Below are 16969 nucleotides of genomic sequence, written 5' to 3'. Positions count from 1 at the left end.
ATAATATCCACCGCCTACACACACTAACACAAGTTCTTGTAAGTTACATAAAGTCTTTGTTGGACTTTGGGCCCGAGAACAAGGTCAGCACCTTCCCTCTAGGAGACCTGTGTGACAGATCCAAAAGTCACACCCATGCATCAGCAGTGATTAAAGGTTCTCAGGTTGACACACACACACACACACACACCCCTTCTCAGTCCTCTGGTTTATATTTTCTGAAATAGGGGGCAGATGCTGGCAGTGTGACCTTGGCCCAAATCTTGATTCAGAGCAGACCACATGAAGGTCATCCTCCCAGTGAAGAGCTCGCCTCCACGCCGCCACTTCTCAGAACCGCAGGACCCTCCGAGCCCGTTTTAACGACACGGGAAAGCCAATGAAAACAATCGACAACAAAAGCAGCCTGTTCCCTTGCCCTCCTCCTCCTCCTCCTTTTCTATTCATCTCTCTCTCTCTCTCTCCTACTCGTCTCGTGTCCCCTCTCCTACAGGGCTTCACCTCCCCAGAAGAAGAGAAGAGGAGTCAGAGATCCAGAGAGGTCCTCCTTTTACCCCCTTTATCCTTCTACTCTTTTATCGTGTGTGTGTGTGTGTGTGTGTGTCCGGCATCGTTTCACCACCTCGATCTCCATGCTTGTGTAACCATGGCGAGGGCTCGCCGGGATGTTGCGGATTTGAAGGTTTGGGAGTCGGATGCTCCTCGGAGCGATGAAAAATTCCCAAATGAGAGCCATGTGTCTGGGATTAGCCTGCCTGCCTCTGCCTATATGCGTGCACACTCACACACACACTCTCAGACACACACACACACACATACACTCACACACACACACACCTTACCTAGAGGCTAGAGGGGAGCTGTGTGTGCTAGGCCCTGGGTATTGCCAGTTACATAAGGTAGAGAGCCGCCCCCAGGCCCTCTGCTGACCCCAGCTGTATAAATATGGGGCGCTTGGCTTATCAGCGCCGCATATCCAGACCGCAGTCACCCACCCCCACAGGCCCGTCTCCTCGGGACCACGGCCCTCTCCTGCCCTGTCTGACGCTCCCCGGCAGGCACGCAAGCCAAGCGGGCCAAAAACAGCTCCAAGCGCCCCCTGCGCCAGTGGGAACACGGCGAGCGCAGAGCCTTTATCCAGCTCAAATCGCATTCCTCCGCACAGCCGCGTCTCATCGTAGTGTGGACGCTGACGTGGTCAGCAGCAGCGCCAGCGGTGGCAAACTCAGTGTGCGAAAACAAGACAATGTGTACATGTGTGTGCGCGTGTGTGTGTGTGTGCGTGCGTTTGTGTCTTGAGTATGGATATGAAAACTCCCAGCTCACAGCAGGTAGAGGAGCGTTTTTTGTGCGCCCCAGCACATGTGTGCGTGTCGTCTCTGCACTCGGCGATTGGGCACTGTACTCCAGTGTTATCAAACAGACGCCCAGAGGGTAGTGCTAGAGGATTCTCCTCCACATCTCCACCCATCCACAGGGACTTAGCGAAGGCTAAACTCTGCTGCGCCGCTCACGTAACATAAAGCTTCCCCCACTCTGTTTACACTCTCTGAGGCTACGTCGCCACTCCCTACCGGTCATATTGGATAGGCCAAAACAACATCCCAAAGTCACATGGTCTGTCTTTTGGACAGGAGAGCCTCAAGACCGCACCGTGGTTGGTTTGTCAAGTCCCGATCTGTGGGTCCATGTGCATGTTTATGCACACATGCGCCTAATAACTAATTGATTGGACAATACTATGAAATTAAAAGGCGGATCATCCCTTGGCTCTTTTCTATCAGGCTTTGCTTTTAAATGCAGTCACCCAGAGAGCAAGTGCAGGAACATTCATGGACAAGATGATGAAAAGAAAACACGAATGGGGAAAGAGAGGTGAAAGATGGATGTTATGACCTTTTTTTGGTCCTTGCTACGGGTAAGCGGTCACAGTGTGTGTGTGTGCGTGCATGTGTGGTTGGGGTTCCACATTCAAATAAACTTAGACTTCATTTCAGGAACAAAAAACAGAGCAGGGCCATAGAGAGACCACCAGACCACCAAGCATGCGTTTCAATTTCAACTCTGAAAAAAAGACTGCTGAAAAAAAGGAGTAACAAAAACAATGCTATGTTCCCTTTCTCCCCACAAAACATCCTCCTACTACAACAACTGTGCCGTCATGAGCACAAACACCTGGGGATTTCTATATGTGGAACATTATTCTTCCTCACTCCATACACAATATATTAAATTTCCATCCATCTTGCCCTCCAGTGAACAGCACTGAATCCGTGGAGTGAAAAAAAACGAGGCTAAAAGAAGTTGGGGCAGAGCTCAGTGGGGGCCTCAGAACAGAGAGAAGAGCTTTTAATGAGTTCCCTGCTCTGCACAACCTGAGGCCTACAAAGAGATGGAGAGGTACTGGGAGGCCCAACTATCTGCGGGAAGATGTGGGCCGACTCTGGCGTGGAGCCGGCCCACAGTTGGTTTGCCATCTGGGAAAGCAGCTGAGATCTTTACAGGATCTTTTAAACAGTGGGGCCAGATGCTTTTAGCCACATAGGAGGGGGATCTGTGTCACTTAGGGTTCCTCATAAAAAAAAAAAACACTGCAATATCAGAGAGAGCAAGAGGGGAAAAAGACAGAACAAGAGGAATTCAAGTAAACAGAGGGTTAGAGAGAGAGAGAGGGAGGGAGAGAGGGGGAGAGAGAGAGAGAGAGAGAGAGCCAAGGATGAAGTACAGAAAGTCTGAGGAAATGAAGAAAAAAAAGCCATAAAAATGAAAAAAGAGCAAATGATAGAAAAGACGGGAAAGTAAAGTGAGGAGGAAAGAGACTGAAAGTGAAAAGTGATAAAGTGATTGAAGATAAAGCAGTGAGACAGTGGAGAGGAAAAACAGCCCAGGTGACACCGAGGCGGAACGGGTTTAAAACAGGTTACATAAGCGGAGTGTTGGAGCGTCCAGATAATGCTACGCTTCGCCGGACAAGATGACAAGAGTGATGAAAGAGAGAGAGACAGGCGGGCTGCGCAGGCAGGAGAGAGACGGCCATCTCTAATCCGCTCATCTCCTGGACACCAGAGGGGAAAACAACCCATCAGTCAGCGCTGTCTGCCAGGAGCCAAAAACAGAAAGTCAAACGGAGAGATGACGTCCAGAATGCGGTCTGTCTGGGTAGACACTGTCCTTGTCAGGACACCCTGCTCATCGCTCAGTCTGGGGGCCTCCAGTTCCAGTTCTAGTTCCATTCTCACCCCAAACACACAAACAAGGGTCCTTAAGGGTCAAGTCAGGGTCATGGAAAGGGTTGTGGTAGAGACCTCATCACATCGGATAGAAGGAATGTCCCACACACACACACACACACAGCGAGCCCAGAGCGTTTCTAACCATGTGAGGATCTCCCTTTTGGCCACCTCAGACAGTGGCGGGCAGGGGGGCTGCTGCAGCAGCCATTCCCAGCATGCCACAGGGCTTACTTTACGAGGGCCGACACCTCCACAGCGCGTCCCTCATGACGTACTCAACACCCCACAGGCAATTCCATTCCCTAAACGCTTCCTTTCACAGCCCTATAGTGTTTACATCCACCCTCTGTTTAAGGTCAACCCACAGCAGGGAAAGCATGGTGACTTGTTTGGGTGCGTCGTTGGCTCACTAGGCGGTAAAGTAGTGTTTATACGTCAGACGATGGTGGATGAAATATGGCTCCCATATCTGCTGTGATGTCGTTTACATACGCTTACGTGAGCTCCAGTTTGAGTTCGCAAAAGTCTCTCTCTCTCTCTCTGAGATGCAAGTGGGGAGGAATGTGCCGCCACACAGGGCGCCATCTGAGGTATTTCCTGGCTGCGGTGAGGGGGGAGACGGTGAAGCCACCTGCAGGCTTTTCACTTCCAGGTGATTGAGTTTGTCCCCCTGTCCAACCCCTCCCCTCCTCCCCTGCCCTGCCGGATCCCACAGGGGGCCACAGGGGAAACGGCCACCACGGGGCCAGAGCCAGGAGACCTCACTGCCCCCGCTGTGATGGACAACAGCTACCTGTCACATTCTCCAAGTGCACTGAGGAGGAGAAAGAGAAGGGTAGAGAGAGAGAGAGAGAGAGAGAGAGAGAGAGAGAGAGAGAGAGAGAGAGAGAGAGAGAATGTAACGAGATGAAGACAAAGACTGAACAGAGAAGGAAGTGAAGGACACACACACACACAGACACCAGTGAGCGTCTGTGGTGCTCTGGACCGTGCCAGTGTTTTCACATTCCTGCAGTTTACCTCTGTGTCTTCTCAGGTCAGGTTTCTTGCCACCGCAAGAAATGCCAAAACTGGTTTGCGCTCTCTCTCTCTGTTTTTGTACACACACACACACACACACACACACACACACACACACACACACACACACACACACACACACACACACAGGCGAGAGAGAAGATGGGACTGAGAGCACTGCGTGTTTTGACAACATTAAAAGCAGCCGAGACTAATATCTGATATCTCAGGCGTGCAGCTTTAAAAGCACAGAGCTGAACAGAGAAAGGGAGAGACACAGATAGATAGAGAGAGAGACACAGATAGATAGAGAGATAGATAGAGACACAGATAGATAGAGAGATAGATAGATAGAGAGATAGATAGAGAGATAGAAAGAGAGATAGATAGAGAGAGAGAGAAAGAGAGAAAGAGAGAGAGAGAGAGAGAGAGGCCAAGTGGACCATATCAGGATGATTTGAGCCAGTTGACCCCATTTGCAGAACCCCATGTTGCTGTGGCCTGGGGTGGCCCTTAGTGGAGGCTTACTGTAAAATGGTGTCTACCGTAAGGGGCACTGGACAATGCTGAGAACTTGGCTTCTCGTATGCACAGACTCGGCTTCTCGTATGCACAGAGAGCAAGGATGTGGTTGTGGCGCCGTGACAGTGGATGTGTTTGTTAGTGCACATGCATCTTTGTTTGACTGTATATGGTGTGTGTGTGTGTGTGTGTCTGTGTGTGTGTGTGTAATGCTGCTGAGAGTATGAAGTTTGAATCTTGCTTGTAAACCCACAGGAAATGGAAAGTTATTTTTCTGTCTAACATTTTCCAAGTAGACGGTTTTTCTGGTTAAAGCCCCAACTGAGTTCACAAAGAAAAAAAGAGACAGAACAGAGAGAGAGAGAGAGAGAGAATGAATGAGGGTGACAGAATAGATAAACTTACCTCAGGATTCAAGAGAAACGTGAATTCCAATTTGCAGTGTGTTTCTGAGAAATACTCTGTGCTTTCTTTATAATGGTGTGAGAAAGATTGTGAGAGAAAGAGAGTGTGAGTGTGCTACGTGTGTGTGTGGAGCATATCTGACAAGCAAACAGTCACAAATATAAATAAACACACTCACACACAGCCATACAAAACGGGTGGTATTTTATAACTTTGGGTAGACAGGAAGGGCTCATTATGTTGGGTTAATTAGGGTGACCCCTGAGTCAACGCAATCTACCCATACTTGCACTTGCTACTTCTCTGTCTGTGTCTCTCTCTCTCACACATACACACACACACACACACAATCACAGACACACACAGACAGACACACACACACACAAACACACTTTCACTGTAGATAACAAAAATAAGTAAAGAATGAGCCTTAGCGTCTGCTAAGCTCAGAGGGCGGGGCATTCCCTAATAAGGTAGTGAAATTCATGCAAACACACACACAAGCATGTGTGAGCGTGTCTACACACGCGCGTGTGTGTGTGTGTGTGTGTGTGTGTGTGAATCAGCCTCAGAAGTGAGGCCATCTGAGGTGTGAAACACTCGACTGATTGTCACACAGCTGCATCCTCAGACAGGAAGTAAAGGAAGGCATTTAAACTCGTCACAGACAGGCAGTGAAAACGCAAGTCCAAAAAAAAAAGTAATGCTTCAAAATGACGTTGCAGGCCCTACCAGCATCCTGCCTGTGCAACATCTCACCCGCGTGGTTTACACCAAAAGTCACAGTTAAATCTCCCACACACACTCTAGAGTCACGTTATCCACCGACAACCTGCAGAAAACCTGACGAGGAGAGGAGGAGGGAGAGAGAGAGGGAGGGGGAGAGAGAGAGAGAGAGAGAGAGAGAGAGAGAGAGAGAGAGAGAGAGAGAGAGAGATGGTGAGATAGCCGGAGGGTTTTCGGTAAACAGGTTTGGAGCTCTAATGACTCGTCATTTCCCTCCTCATTAGCGGGACCCCTTATCACCCACTCCTGACTTTACTGGCATGGCCTAGCAGCCTGGACAATTAGGACTCAAGAGATCTGCCTGATCACACACACACACACACACACACACACACACCTATATAGTACATCACCATGTACAGCCCTAGCAAAGACAGGTAGGACCAAGGGCGTAGGTTTGGTCTCAGCTTTGGTGGGGACACATCCCCAACTCCTGTTGTCACAATACCAACATTAGTGTTTCAATACCAATACTAAGTGAAGAATCTCAATTTCAATACTTTTGCGATTTTTTTAAAACTTGATTTGGTTTGTGTGATTTGTGAGATCATTCACATCAGTGGCAATCATAGAATTTGATTGACCCTCCACACACACACACAAACACAGACATACATAGAAAGTGATGGTTGTCATCAGTGTTGGGCAAGTTACTTCAAAATCGTATTATGTATTACTCATTACTGTCATTTCAAAGTAATTTGTTACATTATAATATGTATCTGAATTGTAAGGCATTACACTACTATTGTATTACCTTTGAGTTACTTTCACCAAAATATCTAGAAATATGGAATTCTAAATGCAGTTTATTATGCTCAATGCAGCTCATTGCACTTCTAATGGAGGGTGATGTGGTATAACATAATGACTGAGCTAGGCTTAAGGCTAACAACAGTAGAATGCAATAGGCACAGTGATGGCTCATGATGCAATACAAGGAACAATCATAGCCAGAATTTTGTTAAAAGCAGACCAAAGGTCAAAGTCTGGTCAATTGTGATAGAAATGCTTTAACTTTAGGCTTAGGCCTACTCATTAAAATTAACAGAGAGCCCACTACCTGTATATTGCAACCCAAAACTTAGACATGTCAAGATTTCTGAAACATGTAATATGTATTTCAAATACAAAATAGTATTTTGTAATTTTTATTTTATTGGGTTGAAGGAAATGGCTCTGTATTTTGTATCAAAATACTTTATTGGTGTGTATTTTTGTATTTTAAAAATACTGCAAAATACTATGTGAAAAACACTAAAAAAAGTTACTACTTGATTAATAATTGGTAATTAGGCAACAATGGTTAATGTTTATCGCAATCAGCTAATGTGAGAACAGTTGTGTTCAACGACATTCACAGCTTTTCAGTGACGGCCTTTGCTTAAGCATCAGCTCTGGTCTTAAGTATAAGTATAAGTATAAATACTCTTTTGATCCCGTGAGGGAAATTTGGTCTCTGCATTTATCCCAATCTGTGAATTAGTGAAACACATTCAGCACACAGTGAACACACAGTGAGGTACCCACTAATCACGGCGCAGTAAGCTGCCTGCAACAACAGCGGCGCTCAGGGAGCAGTGAGGGGTTAGATGCCTTGCTCAAGGGCACTTCAGCCGTGCCTACTGATCGGGGTTTGAACCGGCAACCCTCTGGTCACAAGTCCGAAGCGCTAACCAGTAGGCCACGGCTGCCCTGAAGCACTGGTGTGAAGTCATACGCAAGTAAAGATGAGCAAGGTTACCTGTGCAAGTTCACATAAGGACACCGACAAAGGCAACAATGTCCTTTTGTATCCAAGCCAATTAACAGAAAAAATGTCAGATATCTCAATGAACCACAATGACATCAATAGATGGTAAGGTGTTGAGTGTGTTTGAATTCCCTTCCTTGTAGCATCCTTTTCTGCATTGCACAGTGGGGAGAAGTTCACCTTGTTTATTTAAATAACAATTATATTTCCTTATTAGCTGCATACTTGAGGTTGGAGATATTAAGGCAAGTCAAGTTTCTCACATACTGGAAGTTCAAGATATACAGCCTTATGATTTTCTTATTCAGTTCTACACTGGACTTGAATTACGAAATATCAGCTGCCGAATTGAAAGCTCTGTCGGTCAAATTCAATATCAAAATATTTTACTTTGGCCTTTTATGGGGTATGTATTGGCAGACAGCCCTGGTAACTTACCGTTGTCGTTGACACACCTGCTCGCTTGACTGCCACTGCAAAGTAGCCTGTGCATTGGCATTCTCCATGCGTGTAGCCTGCGCGTCAGATAACCCTGACGTTTCTTGTATTGTCGTGCTGGCTGTCGGAATGATCAGCAGTACAAATAAGTTCGCTAAAATATTGGTGGGGACAATTTTGTCATCTTAAAATTTTGATTAGGACTAGTCCTTAGCGTCCCACCCTAAATCTACGCCCATGGGTAGGACTACACAACACAAAGGGTTTCAGGGGCCGTTTATACGAGAACGATTGCGAAGGAAGACGACAAAATATTTTATCATTAGTGCCTTTCGTTTACACGGCGACCCCGCCATCGGGGCTTGAAGACGCAAAAATCTGAAGACTCCTTCCAGAGTGTAGAGTTTTGAAGACGACCCGGGTTGCGTCTCTGTCTAAACGCGTGACGTACCGGGGTTCTATCACACCACCACCCAGCGGTCTGGAATGCATATCCAATCGAATATCACATACTCTTGCGTCTTCATATAAACAAAGATTTCCCCCTGAGAATGCTCGTCTAAACACGAATAAAAAAATGAAGACGAGGCGCCACTTCTGCGTCTTCTCTTTTCATCGTCACCGTCTAAACGTAGCCTCAGACCTGACCTTGTTTGGCCTATGCAAGCTACTGTAGCACTGAGGCCCACTGGTCTCGTTAGCTGCTGTTGTTGGACTCCTCAGCTGGGTTCACTTAAAGTTCCTCCTCTCAAGTCTGCCTCCATGCTGGCCAATGGGGGGGGGGGGGGGGGGGGGGGGCACATTTTTTGACATGCTTTGTTTCTTTTGGGGAGGGAACCACAAACTGCTCAATTTCACTATTATTTGTCTTTTTGTAAGACTTTTCCTTTTATCATCATCTCAGACATTCTGAATTTGAAGACAAATGTATTTGGTTGTGGTCTTTTCTGGGTACAACACTGGCTGCTTACGAACATAATGACCAAGCGGCCTGTAGCGACACTGGACGGGACTGAAGCTGCTGAGGGTTTACTTTGGTCAAGATTGTGTGTGGGGAGACTGAGAGAAATAAGACCCCCTCATGAGAGGTGGTCATCGTTTTTATAATCATTTAATAGCTGCTGAATTAGAGGTTTTACTCTCATTGGCTTTGTGCGGGCTTGTGGTGTTGAAATTTTAGTTCATGGAGTGACTCACAGGATTTGTGTGTGTGCGTGTGTGTGCGTGTGTGTGCGTGCGTGTGTGTGTGTGCGTGTGTGTGTGCGTGTGTGTGTAAACTTCATCCTCTCTATATCCTAGCTGTACCATGACGATGCTGTGGGCCTCAGTGAGGTGGTGACTGGTGAGCATGAGTGATGTGCATGTGCATGGGGCAGACTCATTCTTACCACTCGAGTACGAGGATGAGCTCGCTCGTGGTCTCGTAGACGTCGTGCAGTGCCACCACATACGGGTTGGACTTGGCCAGCTCCAGCACGGCGATCTCGTTCAGGATGTCGCCGCGGCAATCCTCGCCCTTGCGCCGCTTCCGCAGGAACTTGGCAGCGTGCTCCTTCCCGGTGGCCTTCTCGACGCACTTCTTCACCACGGCAAACTTGCCCCTGGCAGGACAAGAGCAGAGCAGACAGAGAGGCTGAGTGACCACATCACATGGACACATGCAAGACAGACAGACAGACAGAACGGTCCATCAAACGTCTTTGTTTCCAAGCAGGGAGGGTGTGACACACATTAAGAGATAAGACAATGGTCGTTGGTGGTATCTATGGGTGTGTGTGTCCGTGTTTTGTTAGCTTGTTTGTGTGTGTGTGTTTACACATGTGTGCTTTCGTCTCTCTGACCGAAATAATGCATGGACCTATGGAGATCATGACAGTGAGGCTTCATGGTTCAGAGCGAGAGAGCGAGAGGGAGAAAGAGAGGGAGAGCGTGAGCGAGAGAGACCGCTAGAAGGGAGAGGGCGTGAGACAGAGACAGTGGGAGAGCTGGACAGCGAGAGAGAGAGAGATTTGCAGACCACTGTTCAGCTGGTGTTCTGGAGGAGTGAGTGACCAATGGCGGGGCCGAGGTCATGCCTGGGTGTGGGCAGGAAATCCGATGTAAAGACTCGGCCTCGCACTGCCCAGCTGATAAAAGGCAGGCTCTGTCTGCCACAGCGTGAACAACCCACCCAGCACATACACTTTCTCAAACACACACACACACACACACACACACAGGATAATGAGTAGTAGCCTTGTCCGTTTGCTCATTCTCCGGTTTGACAAGGGGTGCGACAAATGGGTCCACGCCCACACTATCTCCTCCCTTCACTTTACTATCCCCTCCCGCACAATGCCCCACAAAGGACCACCAGAGAGTGTGTGTGTGTGTGTGTGTGTGTGTGTGTGTGTGTGTGTGTGTGTCCAGACAGTCCCCACACAGTCCCCAGCCCCTGGACCACCCATGTACCAGAGTGAGTCAGACAGGGAGGGAGAGAGGGGCTGCAGTGAAGGTGAAGGGGGTGTTACCCAGGACCAACCCACAACACCCAAAGTGTTGCTCCACTATTCAAAAAAGAACCGCAGAGTGACAGGCAAACAATAAGCTAACCCCTGTTTGCGTGTGTGTGTGTGTGTGTGTGTGTTTTCTGAGTCAGTTTATGAGTCAATTAAGAAAAAGCTAGTTGCTGATAATATCTGGAAATGAAACTTTTCCACACGCATGATGGTGAGTAACTCTAACAGATGCTGTGACAGGGGGTTGATTCTCAGTGCAGTCAGGACCATCTCACTGTGTGTTCACCTAATACGTCATAACCTCACTGTTCTCAATCAGCTTTAGGCTACACATAATTTATGGTGACAAATGGTGCGTGCGTGTGCGTGTGTGTGTGTGTGTGTGTGTGTGTGTGTGTGTGTGTGTGTGTGTAAGGGGGGGGGGGGGGGGACAGAAACATTTATCTGTGTGTGTGTGGAGGGGGTGGTAGCAAAACAGACCCTTTCCTCCACAGAATGATTGAATGTTCTGAAGTTATTCCAAGCTCCTCTCCCAGGACCCAGTGGCTGTAAATCTGTGTTCACACAGTCAGAGGAGGCTTTCACAGATGGACGCAAATACAACAGAGTCCACTGAGAAGCCCCTTCTTCTCAACACAGGGGAGGAGGGAAAACAGCCAAAGCTTTCTAGGAATCTGCTCACAAAAGCCCCAGTTGCATCCCCTGACTTTGCTAATGCAAACTCCTTAACAGAGGAAAACCTCAATGTGGGGGAGAACAGCAGAGAAACTGCATGAGCAGATTCAAAATGTCTGCTGGGCCTCTATATGGACAAGATAACCATCATGTTTTAAGTGCCAGTCTTGTCCGCTTTGAGCTGAAGAAAACTGGACTTCCCCGGTCATGCAGGTAACCTCGGCAAACCCCATGTAACTCCGGAACCTTCTGTAGCAAGTTGCCTGGTGAGTGGGGAAGGGGCAGCTAAAGCCTGCTGAGCGCCCTGCTGGCTCGCACCGTCCAGCCCCTCTGAAAACCCTCCGTGGGCACAAACAGCCTTCGTGCCAACTCCCAAGCGTGCAGGGAAGCCCTGTGCGCCATCCAGACACGTGAGGGGGCTCAACAGGAGAGCAATCACAAACACTTAAGCCCTCGCATGCTGACGCTGCCTTGTCCCCCCGGCCACTGATCTGGGGTCTGTGATAAGGTCCTTTGTGCCCGAAGGTAATACTGTAATGAGGGAACCTAAATCCAAACAGCAGCCATGAACAACATCTCTGTGGAATGTGGGATTTTCAAAGTCGTTCTTGCGGGTGAATGTGTGTTTATGTTCTAAGGGTGGGGAAAGAGGTGAGAGATTGCTGGTATGGCATGTAGGCTTTGAAAAGGGACTAACGCATGTGTTGTTATTAAACACGGGCAGAGCTGTGTGGGAAGAGGTCCAACTGGATGCAGAAAATCTGGAATGCTAACTGTATGTGGGTCACCCATGTGTGTCTATCACTCACTCCATGTTGCCCACACACATCGCCCGCAAAGTCACATGCTACACAACGCATCGGACACATCATATATCCTCATTCATCTGACTGTGTGTGTAAATGGGTGCCTTTGGCCACATACTGTATGAAGGACCATAAAAGGAAGCCTTCATTCACCATGAAGTGAGAAAGGAAACGTGTGTGTGCCCGCATACAGTCGGACAGCTGAGCGCGCGCGCACGCGCGCGCACACACACACACACACACACACACACACAGCTGACATGAGCCAGGGCAGTGGTAGGGGAGGGTGCTAATCTAATAAAGACACTGGTTTCCCTCCTTCTGCCTGAGTCTCTGGACGATCCATCCATCTGTCTCTCTCTTTCCGTCCCAAACACTCACACTCACACTCACACTCACACTCACACTCACACTCACACTCACACTCACACACACACTCACACACTCACACACACACACACACACACACACACACTCACACACACACAGTGGTGGTGGCAATGGCTCCTATTTCCTGCCCAGAGGTCTTTATGCTCCAAGGGGGAGAGAATAAACGTCTGAGCGATGAGGCAGCTGACAGTCATCAGACTCCCTCTAAACACACACACACACACACACAAGCTACAATAAATCACACACACTCACAGTGTCTAAATAACGGGGGAAGAATGGCAAAGAAGGCAGGATGTAAACCAGCTGTATGTGTGTGTGTGTGTGTGTGTGGTTGTCTGTGTGTGGGGGGGCGTGGAGAGGTCATGGTTAAACTAATTCTGAAAGTTGTGTTTGGACTACCAGGAAAAAGCCTTGACATGAAATTGGCATGACGCTGACGGACCCCTTACGTAACCCTGAGAAGAAACATACCTATCCCCTGCCATTAACTAGACCTTTGGTCTATTGCAGTCAATTTTAATGATAACAGTGTAATATGTACTCCATGTTAAAAGCAGTCACCAAACTGAAAGGGTACAACAAAACCCTGTGGATCTGTGGATTGCAACAAAAGGCAGATCTAGGGCATCCAAAGTGGTTTCATTAAATTGAGGCAAGTTCCACTACTTCATCCCAAATTAGCCCTGTGTCTGCCGTTCAATTCGGTCTGCAATAATTCAATTCTTTTCTTTTCTTGCCTTAACAATGAAATGAAAAAAATCTGATCTAGGGACAATCTGATAAGTAGGCTACCACACAAAAAAGAACATCCCATGTGACCATGATGTGCTATTTGTGAATGCCATTTATTCAATGAGAAAAAAAATAACATTTGGAACATTTGGTACCAGTTCGCCCTGGTTTGAATCGGTGTCATTCTTTCTCTCCCCGGAGTTCAGAGAGGTTGCGGAGGCATGCTAAAACCATCAGACATACTCATTAAAGGGCGACCCGAGCGAGAGAAGGTTTGCATGACAGATTCCTGCGACAGACAAAGCAGACTTGGGACCACAATTCAGTTGCGTTAAACGCATCAAGCTAAACTCACCGCACTGAGACATGACATTTGGAGCTAGGAGAAGAACCGAGGGGTTGTGAGGTTTGGATGAAATGAGGCGTGACAAAAGCAAAGGAGGTTGATTTCAGCAGCCTCAAAACAAAACCAGTCTAAAATCCTAGCAGCACCATGCAATTACTACGGTCTGTAATTGTATACACGGGCTATGGAGAGAGCGTCCTGCACAGCACACACACGCACGCATTTGGAACATGCAGAGTGTAAACTGATGTCTTTACAATACCTGCCTAAACAATATCAACAGGTGTTTGCAGCATTGCAGAGATGGCCACTCCTGTCTAGCCTAACGCATTAAAACTAATGCAGTTCAAGTGGTTCGTATTAGATAAAATCTACACGTGAAAAATATCACGTGTAGATTTTCGAGCAATTATCACGATTAGTCCAGCAGCAGTCAACCCACCTCCGTAAAGCTCAAATTTGCAGACCACAGCAAAACAGTTTTAATACCTATTTAAATTCCAACCCCGCTCACGAGAGCGCACCTAGGCTACACCTATCTTCTCTTTGCCAATGAAATTTCGTTCATCCAGTTTGAAACGGGCTGGTGATTCCAACGACTTGTTTACACGACTTGGGATTACACGTGCCATTAAGGATGGCCAAATGTTTTCATGTTGTTTCCAGCTGGCGGTCATTTTCCATTCAAATTAAGATGCTTAGTTAAAGTTTATGCCGGTTTCCCACGTTTGTTTGGCTCGAGGGCTTTAGAGAGTTTGAAATCCAGTGGACTGGCTCGCGCGCAAGGCAACAGCAGTAGTCAGTCAGTCAGTGTACAATAATAATCAAGGCTGAAAAGCAAAAACAGTGACAGGAGAGTAACCTTTTTTGAAACTTACCTGCCCAACTCCTCTCCTACAAGGTCATAGTTGTTCTTGAAAGGCTCTGTCTTTATTCGCGTGTGAATTTTAGTCACCATTCCTTTCTTGTTCATCATTGTGTTGTCAGGCATTACAGTCCGTTCTGAGGCGAACGATTTTCTTTGAATTTAACGGAAATAAAATGCTCCACTTTTTTATTTTTTTTTATCAAGTTAATTTCATGTTACAGAAAACGTAACTAAGCGATATGGTAAGGCAGTCCTTACAATATGACCAGAGTTCAAAACAATCGAAGGCTGTCTTTAGTTTGAAGACCTGGGCAATATCCTTTGAGAACTTGTCAGAGCGGACCGTCGGCTTCAGAGAAAAGATGCTTATTCCACGCGTGAGACGGAGAAGGTGAGAAATTAATTAACTAGCGCGCACCAGCATCACAGACACCTCTGTGTATATTGAAGAGAAGCAATGCGAGGCATCTGTGATTACGCCGACATTCCATACAAAAAGGAACTTCGTTTAGCCAGCCCTTGACGATTACGACAGGCCTCAACAGCCAATTACAGTGGACGCCAGGTTAAAGGGGCGGATCTGAACTCTCGGCTTCGCATCTTATGATTACAATACTACGGGTACATGCAGTGCTCTATTGCAATAATCCAAACAATGTGTGCGACCGTACCGACTGTGCAACATTCCTAAACCATATATTTGTAAAAAAAAACATTGTGTACTGTGGGATACAATTGCTTGTATAATGTCACACACACAGAGAATATCAAGCACACTGATCATACAGGCAAGCACAGACACAACTAATGGCCACCTTACACCAAACAACGTTGACAAGATTTGGGAAAGACTCTTGAAAGATTGCAGTCTTTTAACTAATGCCCCCCCCCCCCCCCATTCAAGCTTTACTCAAAAGACTCCAATCTTTCAAGAATCTTTCCCAAATCTTGTCAACGTTGGTTAGTGTAAAGAGGCCATTATTTGCAAAAACATTCTATTTCTTACATTTCCACACACACACACAGCCCTTTTGCAACGAACTGCAAACTCATTGATATATCTCTAAGATCTCAAGGGTTTATTTAAATAGAAGGGTTTGAGAGAAACAGGGACAGCTTTTCTTGGAACATCATATTGTATTCTCTCTCATTAATTGCATAATGTATTAGACCCAGGAAATGTATCTTTAGTTTATGCATTTGTTTGGGTGCGTAAATCAGACACAAAAGACAACACCCTCTGTGTGTGTGTGTGTGTGTGTGTGTGTGTGTTTACATTTATCTACCTGTTTGTATTTGCTGCATAGAGATGGTGGCAAATAGCCACCAAACACCAAAATCAGACAACTAAGAAAAAAATAGAAAACAGGAAACAATTTAAGAGATGAGAAAGCAAAAGTTTAAGTTCTCTGCGTGTGTTAAGTTCTCTGCACGCAGGCGCACGTGTGTGTTTGTCTGTGTGTGTGTGTGTGTGTGTGTGTGTGTGTGTGTGTGTGTGTGTGTGTGTGCGTGTGTGTGTGTGTGTGTGTGTGTGTGGTGAGTGACAGAGAGGGAGTGGGGGGCATTTTAAAGATGGATGAAGCATCATCATCTAGCATAGCCAGACAGAGAGCTTAGCTGGTGGGTTTGAGAGGAATCTAGAGACTCATTAGGTATTTGGTGTTTACTGCCCAAAGTCTCCGACAGGCTAAAGAATACCCTCTGGGAAATCTGTCACCTACACACCAAGTACCAATGAGGTCATTACGGCTTTCTCTCTCTCTCTCTCTCTCTCTCTCTCTCTCTCTCTCTCTCTCTCTCTCTTTCTCTCTCTCTCTCCTCTCTCTCTCTCTCTCTCTCTCTGTGCGTGTGTGTGTACTTAAAATGTCAAAGTGAGTTCATGTAACAAAAGCTAAACAAGTATTTTAGTCACACACACACACACACACACACACTCACACACACACACACACACACACACACACACACAGCTCCTTAGTCCTTAGAGTATCCTAAACAAATAACCAAGGGCCCAAATAACCAAGGGACAGCAAAACATCAGGCATCATCTCACCAGCTCCCACACAGCCCACCCTCTCTCCACTCAGGGTGCTTTAGTTCATTAGGAACATTACACTGATTAAACAGTTCAATCAATAACACTTCAAAGAAGAAGGGATAATGAACCCGATATGCTGACAGAATGGATTTGGATGCATTTTTTGTGTGTTTGTCCGCACCAGTATGCAAATGTCATGTAGAATCACACATCAGCTCGACATGACTCATCTGCTGCTGAGTTCAGCAGCCACTTCCAAACACATCTCTGTTGCCACAAACAGAGTGAGAAGAAGAGGAGGAAGAGGGAGGGAGGGAGTGAGGGAGGGATGGAGAGAGAGAGATTGAGAGAGATCTATTGAGAGAGCACATTCCTGAAGTACAGGAGCACATGGAGGTTCTGGGAGAAAGCGTTGCGTAACTTTGTTATGCCTGCCCTAAAATTGTTACCTTAAGT

At 46.9% G+C, this 16969-nt stretch overlaps 1 protein-coding gene across 1 annotated transcript in view; it reads right to left on the bottom strand.

The window, feature by feature from the left end:
- Nucleotides 1-14952, bottom strand: part of stk17al (serine/threonine kinase 17a like) — a 20769-nt gene extending 5817 nt beyond the window's left edge. Inside the window, exons 1-2 of the mRNA XM_042086425.1 lie at nt 14486-14952; nt 9546-9758 (exon numbers count right to left, since the gene is read on the bottom strand). Coding sequence (XP_041942359.1) covers nt 9546-9758; nt 14486-14598 — 326 coding nt within the window. The 5' untranslated portion in view covers nt 14599-14952. The remainder of the gene's footprint in view (nt 1-9545; nt 9759-14485) is intronic.
- Between the last annotated feature and the right edge of the window lie 2017 nt (nt 14953-16969).

Source organism: Alosa sapidissima, chromosome 3 (genome assembly GCF_018492685.1).
Source record: "Alosa sapidissima isolate fAloSap1 chromosome 3, fAloSap1.pri, whole genome shotgun sequence".
NCBI classification, from domain to species: Eukaryota; Metazoa; Chordata; class Actinopteri; order Clupeiformes; family Clupeidae; genus Alosa; species Alosa sapidissima.
Note: the sequence above shows the minus strand (reverse complement) of the source record. Positions and strands in the feature narration are given on the sequence as shown.